Below are 9769 nucleotides of genomic sequence, written 5' to 3'. Positions count from 1 at the left end.
TAGAGTAGAATAGCCTCAATCCAGGCTCTATCTAGGGGTGTAATCTAGCCGTGCTTTGATTAAACTTAAATTAAAATTATTATAATTCGAACTAATTTTAAGCTTAAGTCTAATTAAGTTGATCAATAAGCAATTTCAAGTTTTTTTTTTATCAATTCAAGTCTTATCGAGCTTGGTTCAATTTTAAAATAGAATTTAATTCAACTATAAAAGCATAAATATAATACAAATATAAATTAATATAGATATTAATGTACTTAAAAAAAATATGATAGTATCAGAATTTAGAATTAAATTGTACGAGATCGAAATACATGACAACACAATTAAGCAAAATTTAAATCAAAATTTAAATATAATATAATACAAAAAATATTATATATATATATATATATATATATATATATAGTAAGATGGTAGCAGGCTAATCTTCTAATTGGATGAGCTATAGTAATGATCCAAAATAAATTTAATTCTCCTAGCCAATCTTTTATTAGCTTTAGAATAAATTAGAATATCATCAGCAAACATCAAGTGGGTACGATCAGATCGCTTTCTGGAAAAAGGAAATTCGAAAATGGCCCGAAGAACATAGAATAATAGATTAGATAGGGAGAGAAAAGGATTGTCTTGATGAATGCCATGCATGGGAGAGATCCAATTGGTTAGTTCACCGTTGAACAGATTTTGTATTCCAGATTCTAAAAATGTCAAGCAGTATTACACTCCAATCATAGAGTAATCCAACAGAGCTTTCACATCATGCTACTGAAGATTTCCATCAACAAATAATTAGTATTTCTAAGCAGCCCAAAATTCACATAAATTGCAATTAATAAGTTAAATGATGCATATCTAAACAGTATTATGAACATAACAAATTACACTCCTCTATCTTTGTCAACTATATTGAGCATGATACTCATAATCCTCTCAATCCAAGTTCTTTTAGTATTAACAAATTATCCAAGATTGCTCTAGACGAATTAGGTAATAATAATATTGTAGAAAAAACAAGAAGAAATAAAGAATTAGTGACAGCTAAATAATGCATCATTCTATATTAATATGTTTTATATTTAGATATTTTGTATCGCTATAAAATTATTGTAATTAAGCAGAGAAGCTTGTATTTTTTAGGTAATGACTCAGACAATACGAAGTATGAGATTATTACAACTAATCCTTTTTTTCCTCCTTTTCCTTCACTTTCCCTCCTCCTCCTTTCTTGACTTTCTTTCACTTCTCCTCCTCGTTTCGACTCTCTGCATTGAGCTTTTTTATATCTCTTTATGTTACATGTCACAACTGCGACAATGAAGAGATATAGAGATTATTATATTTGATGAAAGGAAAACACAACGGACCTTCTGACTCAGCAGTGCTAATAAGAATCTAAGTAAATGCTGAGAAAGTCCGGGTCGGGTTCTGACTTACTGAGTTGGGTAAAGTTCAGAAGCTTCTAGACGTGGACAGGTCTGAAGTCTGAACAGATAAAGCAATATGATTGAGACGCAGAGTCAACGGAGACTTCGTACGACGCAAGAACGACCGGAACCCGATCTCTTCCGTTCCCCCGATTCCAATGACGGCGATCGATCTCTAGACAGAAGATAGAAGAGGTAATTCTCCCTTTTCTTTAATATAGCTGCGATATCTCGTCCGTTTCCTTCAATTAATTTGTGTGCATTATATTGGTGTTGCATGCTTTGATTTCATCTCTCGTCGATAGGATTGCTCGTTTCTTCCCCTCCTCCTCTAGTTTACGTAATCAGGTTTAGTTGCTGGTATGTGATGGGATGATGGTTGGTCCGTTATTTAACAGATCAAAGGTTATTTAATACATAGATAGCACAAATATTTTCAAGAAGATGAGAGGATGTACATGTACGCAAAGAGGTTTCATTGCGTATTAGAACAATCCTTTTGTTGCTCACTGTTATTAGCTCTTCTTCGCATCAAATAATCAAACTACAAGATACAGTTCAGGCTTCCTAAAAGCCTGACAACGCTTATTACATACAATATGAAATTAATAAAATTAAATATATTTTACTATTCTATACTTATGTTTAAAATTATTTGTCTTTCTGTATTTTAAAAATAATTAAAGTAAGATCGTTAATCTTTTTTTACGTTAAACTTAATTAAATAATACGCAAAAATGACTAAAATACATCATCATATTTGTTGGATAACATATATAGATTTTTAAGATAATATCACTAAATGATTGAAATAATGATGGCACTCAGTTAAATTTGATATAAAAACTAACATTCATACTTTAAGCGTAAGTATAAGTATAGGAAACAATTTAAAATTATTTGAAGTACATGAGGTAAAATAATTTTGAGCTAACTATGTATTTAACCGATATATATGAAATAAGTATATGTATCTCAATTTAGTAAGGCATTATTCTGCTGCGTCATGACTGAAGTGGGAGTCCTCGCACAATGTGTATATGACAAACGTCTTCTACCTCGCTAGAAGATATTAATAGCAGCTGCCGCGATCATACCTAATTCCAGCAATCCAGGAGAGAAAAAACTCAACAGTTTCACTGCTGTAGCCCAGCTTTCTGTCTCAAGAGGCTTAAGAGTGAGAACCATCCGGCTAAGTCCGGCTATAATAGCGGAGAACAGAAAGAATACGATGGACTTGAGGAATAAGCTATATTCTTCTCCTCCCACATTCTTCTCCACGCAAAGCACCACCAGCATCATGAAATTGGTAGTCGTGATGCCCATATAGATCGGGTCCAGCAGCGGGTCGAAGTTAATGGCGTGGTGCACTCCGTCCACCGCAGCAGCAGTTCTACGGCAGAATTCCATGGTGAAGTACGTAACGGCTGCGATGAACTCGGGAAAGAAGGCGACCACTATGATCCCATCCAAGAACTCCATAGCTATTACGAAGGCCGATAACGCTAGTAAGGCCAACGTGACATACCTCAGAGCCTTAAGAATGGCAACAAAGCTATCTCTCATAATCTTGCGCCTGAACATGAGGGGCAAGGAAGTGACCGTCATGGAGAAGATACCAAGGGTAGAAGTCAAGAAGAAGACAGAGAGATCGAGTTGCAGATGATGCACTTGGTTTGGAACATTCTTCAAGTAACAAAAGACAGTACATATTTGTACTCCGAAGGCGGTGATGTTAACGAAGATGGAGAGGTCGAACGTGGTCTTTATCTCTGATTCATAGTCTTTGAGATCTGCGTTGCCCTCATCATCTTGGTCATCATGACGTTGATCAGTAATACTAACATAGACAAGGATGCCGACGCTAACAAGTATGACGGAGAGTATGGGGACAGCAAGCAGCGCACTGTGTTGGTTTACGAGGACTAAGAGGACACCATTGAAGGCCATCAAGAGAACACCAGATATGGAGATGAGGGCAATGAAAACGATGTAATTTGGTGTTATGTGGTTGTGGTTTAACTGATAGAGAGTGCACATCATCAGGACGTAGACGAAGAGAGCTGTAGATAAGAAGAGGATGCCCCCCACGTAGAGCATAGCTGAGAAATGTTCCCTTATATTTTGGAAGTGTGGGAAAGCCGACATGAGTAATTCCGAGAGGATTCCAATGATGATGGTAGAGGAGAAGAGTAGGATTCGCGTAATTAGCTTGGCATCCAGTACTGCACTTTGTCTTACGGTATTTTCTCCTCCTACTCCTCCTCCTCCACGTACAACTACCTGGATCCGTTGAGATGACTGGAAATGATGGAAGAAGAAAAAGCTAAGAAAAATCTAGCTGAATCATAAAAGGTGTATATCAAAATTTTTAAAGAAATTAACCGGTTAGCTTGATTACGTCGACGAGCTGCTTAACGGTTGCATTATAAATGAGGAGCCCAAATTGGTTGAGCTCTAACTGAACCTTCTCGAACACCTCATCTTTAAGCGATTTGGTCCCTCTTAAGATCTCCTCCATGGTCATGGAGGCGGCGAGCACGCGGATCTCGCCCTCAATGACGCCCTGGACGAGCTCCTTGATGCCGCTGGGGAGCTTGTCGTGGGAGTAGATGAGCTTGGCATACTTGAGGAGGTCGTCGTCGTTGTTCGCCCGGGGGCCGATGGTGAACACGGCGGAGAGAATGAGGGGGAGCTTCTCGGCGCTCATGGCCTGCACCTCGAACATGTAGTTCACTGGCGAGATGTCGAACAGGGTACACGACTGCCCCGGGAGGATCCACGCCTTCCTGGCGAGCTTGATGTCCGAGGTGCGGTAGCCGGTGATGGCGAGGTACTCGGAGGCACCGGCCACGCGGTAGAAGACGACCATTTTGATAAGTTCCAGAGATTTGGATAGGTAAGCAATGGAGCCTATGTGTATACAAATAGAGGAGGAGGTTCGATGATCGGGAAGTAGTATGCATACACATGAAATAGTAACGAATATTTATAGGCAATTTTGAATTAACGCGTAGGTGCTAATTGTTGGTTTCGTTAATAAACAGTCTAATAATCTTTGCGTGTCTCCTGTGCACAAACTCCATGAAGTACATCTAATTGTCAAAATTCCATGAAGACAAAGATAAACATAAAGTCTATTTGACTAGTACAGACTGAAAGAATATAGACAATCCATAGTATTGGTAGATTATGGATTAATATATTATTAACGCCTACAAGCTCAAGCTGCATCAATTCCAGAAAAATATTAATCCACACGTAACTAGAATGACTTATAGCGAATGTGCACTTGCTGATACACAATTGGTACAGATCATCTTGGCTACCTTATTATTACGATAGGGAACGAATAATTAAGTTTGCGCAGGCTTCACAGGTTTCGCTCTTCTTTTGTAAGAAAGGTATCTGCCACGATCAGCCAATCGGCAGGCTTGCTATAGGTTTGGTGGCTCGGCAAAGGTTGATATTCAGAACGCCGTAAGCTACAAATACAAGGACATTGACCAACTACAGGGAGATGTATGTATATGCTAGCCAGGGCGTTGACCAGGATCGAATCGATGAAATGTGCTTCCAAACTCCAAAGGTAGAGCTAGGCCTGTCAAAATAATCAAGTTGAATCCTGATCTTCGAAAATAATATAACCCCTATATGCTGCTGCTAGTATGCCTCCCATTAGTAAAATTTACAAGGTACATAAAAAACTAAAACATTATTATTTTTCTTTAAATTTAGAGTGTAATTATTTTTTAATCAATAATTTTTATCTTACAAAAAAGGGGATATTTTTTCTTATACTATAATATTGGGTAAAATATTTGATAATCTTCTTTTAAAAATTATTTTAAAATAATTTATACAGCGATAAAATGGTCTTTTTGAATATAAATTTGATTTAACTATAGTTAGTTATATTTATCTAAGGGAATGTTATTTTTGAAGTAGGACAATAATTTTTTATGTCAATTATGAAAGGGCAGCATATTCCCTCCGTTCCTAACTTATATTTTAAACATCTTCATTTGACAACGACTCATGACGAATAATTAATTAGAGAGAGAGAGAGAGAGTGAGTGAGAGTGCGTGCGAGAGTCAGTCAAGCATGGATAAAACAAGTGTTTACACATAGAAACGGCGGTGGGATCCGGGGATCGAATAATCGATTTAAAAAGAAAGAAGAAAAAAAAAAAAGGAGAGATCGGGTAAGAAAGGAGAACGGGTAAAAACAAAGAATGTGCAGCAGATTTAGCTCTATCATAATTAGGCTAGGACTCGGTTCGAAATTAATTTCATTAGAATTGGGTAATTAGAATTGGGTAATTAGAATTGGGCTCAGATTAGACTCAGCTCAACTTGAGCTCAAGAACTAGAGTCCAACTTGAAATAAACCTATCATCAAACCTCTTTTAAGCCAAGTCAGATCGAGCCCAAATCGAGCCGAAAAAAGAGAAGGACGTCGGCTGGCGAGGCACTGCGGCAACTTGTCGCTACCGAAGGAGGAGGAGGTGGCATCGTGGCTTGCCACTGTCGGAGGATGAGGCGACGGCAACCACGACACCGCTATTGCAGAAGGAGGCAGGGCACTACGACCACTTGCTCCTACCAAAGGAGGAGGAAGCAGCACCGACCACTTGCTCCTACCAAAGGAGGAGGAAGCAGCACCACGACTGCTTGCCGAAGTAGAAGCGTCACAGCGACAAGTGTCGCTACCGAAGGAAGAGGCGGCATCACAACAGCTTTCCATTGCCGAAAGAGGAAGAGGCAATAGTTGCAACACCATTGCTACAAAAGGAGTAGGCGCCAACACCCTTTCCGAGCCTATTGAGCTGAATCTGTGTAAACAAAGCTCCAGCTCAAACTCAACTCGATTTTAATAGCTCAAGCTCAGCTTAGCTTTTAACTCGAGCTTGCCTCAGCGCTGACCAAGCCAAGCTCGAGCCACTCGTCGCCAAGCTTGACAGCAGACTCAGAACCTCAATTCTAAAGTTTCTACTTCTACCCGGAGAGAGATAATTGACCTACACAGCATAATTTCTTACAGCATGATTTAATCACCTTCCTTGATTAATGATCCTGTTGTGTGATTGTATTAAGGAACTCGCATATCAAGGCAACAAAAGCAAAACAAAGATGCACCAAATACACTGCTTCACCCAATACAAATGAGACAACTTCCGATGAGTTCTCAGAACATCTGAAAATAATAGTCCTTAGATCATGACATCCAACACAAATATAGTCATAGAACAAGCACTAAAGTATTCGAAACAAAATTGACTCCTAGGAAAATAGATTCCAACTCCAACCCAAATTATCCAAGGTCCTCCCAAGAAACACTAGTCACCATTGAAAATGATCTCACATCATGTGCGAGCCACGTTGGGTGCAGGAGCTCCACCTGGACGTGGGGCTCCAGGCCTAGCCGTATCATCCTGCAAACAATTGCAAACGTATCATGTCAATTGCCGTAAGCTACTCTTGTATCATTATAGAATCAAAACCAAACAATGATGGTTTACAGCAACAGGGTAGCAATAGAGTAATATAGCACACAGGGCGAATCCAATGAGAAAATTTCATCCTAAGATAAAACAGGTGTATTTTCTGTCGTGTGAATTCGTGGTTCCTGTTAAATGTTAAGTAGCAGCACCGTAACAATAACATAGTTCAACAGAGGGCCTTCAAAAGAAATTGAGGATCATCAAAGAAGTTAGCTATTTATGTCCTTTAGTACAAAAGAGATGTGTGAAGCCAGGCTTCACAATGACAGCTTATAAAATTACCTTCATTTCCTAAAAAACAGTGATTCACTACTGCAAATAGAAGTACTATTTCTTCTTTGAGAATGTCCCATCAGTAAATGATCAGCTAAGAACAGAAGTACATAGCTGACAAAGTGAAGAAGATGGTCTCAAATATCAGGGACCGGATCATCCCAGAGAAAAGTATCAGTCAATGGGGCAGACATCCAGTCCCACATTACTAAAGGAGAACATCCCAAGAAAAAGAACATTACTATCAAGAATGCACTAAAGTATAGAAATGTTAAGTCTACTAAAAATTCCAAGGAAGCACAGGTACAAACAATTTTTAACACAATTTGCCATTCTTTGCCGAAACAAAATAAAACCGAACGACCATATTAACATCCACAGCGAAAAAAAATCGAGGACAATCAATATTGTGTTAAAAATTCATCAATGGTGCAGGAAAATAACAAAGTGCTGGTAAAGAAAACTCCATCTGTCACTGAAGCACATCAAAAGTGATTCCCAATAAAAGCAAACCAAAAAAAACTGAATGAGCACAAGCAGGAGTTAAACAACCACAAAAGAATTGGTTGCCATATCTAAATCCCCGAACTGCACCATTAACATGTTAATCTATGCTTTTGTTGACGCATCCATGGAGGCTGAAATTCCAATAAATGCAACGCCTAAAAGCAACAACTCAAAAAAATGTGGCAATTAACAAGACAGACATCCGAAACTAACATAACAGACTTATTTTGTGATTCAGCTCATGCAGAAAGCGACATAGTTTTTCAGATCCAAACGAGTTTTTCTTAGCAAAGTCTTTTAAGTCACCTTTTATTTCCATGTTGTCAATCAAAAACCATAGCATAAATGGAACTGGAAACTGTTTGCATGCTAAAGAAATTATGTTTACATTGATCTTCTAACTCAACCAGTTATTCGCCAATAAACCTACTGCATAATATACCACTAATTCTCAACGAAACAGAGCACTTTTGCCTTTTGTCAAAATAATAATAATAATAATAATAATAATAATTTCAACATCAAATGCTAACAAGACTAAAAAAATGTCAAGCAGCATTATACAACAATCAGAGAGTAAACCAACAGAGTTTATGCTAACAAAGTTAGCAAAGTACTAAAGATTTCCATTTAACAAATAATGATTAATTCTAAGCAACCCATAATTCACACAAATACACTAATAATGTTAAATAGAACATATTTAAACAGTATTATGAGCATAAGAAATATACCCTGCGTCTGAAACGCTGAGGAGGCTCACGGTTCCTCCTGGCCACTCGAGATCTGACCCTAACAACGTGAGAGTGGATGGCGCAGGAGACACAGTACTGCATCTTAGCATATAGCTTCGGAAGCGTATAACCTAACCAAAAGCAAGTATAAAACCAAAAAAGTAAATGTTAGTCCCTCAAAGTTCGGAAGCAAAATCGAATACGAAAGCTAAAAAAAGCACCCATACCATCACAAACACACGCCTCCTGCACATCCCTCACCGCGGCTTGCTCAACAATATTCCGCACAAGAAACCTCTTGATAGCCTTATCCTTTATCCAAAGCAATCGAGTACGATCAAAACACAACAAAGATTTGTGGGCATAAGATGAGACGTAGAGTTCGTTTAGAAAGAAGGGATGGAGATATTTACCTTCGGGCAGCACTTGCCACAGTTGGAGCAGCGGATGAAGTTGACGTGGCCGCGGCCGTGCTTGTTGCGGCCACCATTCCTGCGCTTGAAGGTCTGCAGAGAAGAAGATGGATCAGATCGACGGAGATAGGAAGAAGGAAGGAAGAGACCCGGCCAGGATTAGGGTTAGAATTTGGTTACCATGACTGTGAATTGGATCGGTCGCGGAGGAGACGGCCGCTCGGAGCGCTTCTACTAGGGTTTTGATGCGCGGCGTGGGGAAGAGTCGCACAACTTCATCCTTTATATCGTGGGGTTATGGGAGCGGAAGCTCATCCGAGCCGTCCGATGTATCAGGGGATTCTTCTCTTTGCAGATAAACCCTTATTAGCTCTCTCAAACAAACATATAATGAGCGATTTTTCACTTAAGCCCTGCACTTCACGCATATTACTTTTCTGTCCTTTTTAGATATTTATATGGACTCTTTATTATATATTATTCCCGTTTACTTATATTTATTATGCACTCTTTCTCATATCAGCAGCTCTAAATCGAGAACTTTATTTACGTATTAAGTCTTTAATTCATGATTTGCATGCAGTTAAACAATTGCTTTGTATGAGGAGAGGTGCAACTCTCCGTATTGTTAGCTTAGTTCTAATTCTCCCGGAAGAATGAAATGAAAATTAAAGACGTATAATATTTTAAGAATAACTTTACGCGTATCTTTAAAATATAAATTAACTACATATTTTTAATTTTACTTCACATTTTATTATTTAGTTATAAAATATAATTATTAGTTTAAATAAATCTAGATAAAAATTAATATTAGTTACTAAACTGTGAATAAGCATGTTAATTATATTAAAAAAAAAAACTTCGTAACTTTTTTTATATAAAATTTAATTAAAATAAATATATTTAAA

General features: G+C 38.1%; 1 protein-coding gene and 1 non-coding gene across 2 annotated transcripts; both read right to left on the bottom strand.

The window, feature by feature from the left end:
* Positions 1 to 6561: 6561 nt before the first annotated feature.
* LOC140771487 (small ribosomal subunit protein eS26-like) lies at positions 6562 to 9196 on the bottom strand. Its single transcript, XM_073113066.1, has 5 exons — positions 9039 to 9196; positions 8859 to 8951; positions 8673 to 8757; positions 8446 to 8576; positions 6562 to 6862 (listed from the first exon to the last, which is right to left on the bottom strand). Exons 1-5 carry the CDS (start codon positions 9039 to 9041, stop codon positions 6794 to 6796), a joined length of 381 nt encoding a protein of 126 aa, XP_072969167.1. The 5' UTR covers positions 9042 to 9196; the 3' UTR covers positions 6562 to 6793.
* On the bottom strand, positions 7274 to 7374 carry LOC140771532 (small nucleolar RNA snoR99). The gene has a single exon (XR_012106187.1). It is a non-coding gene; the product is annotated as a small nucleolar RNA snoR99 (small nucleolar RNA).
* Positions 9197 to 9769: the final 573 nt, after the last annotated feature.

The sequence above is a fragment of the Typha angustifolia genome, chromosome 11 (genome assembly GCF_048772165.1).
Source record: "Typha angustifolia cultivar Huaian chromosome 11, ASM4877216v1, whole genome shotgun sequence".
Taxonomy (NCBI): Eukaryota; Viridiplantae; Streptophyta; class Magnoliopsida; order Poales; family Typhaceae; genus Typha; species Typha angustifolia.
This window is presented reverse-complemented; position numbering and strand designations above follow the sequence as displayed.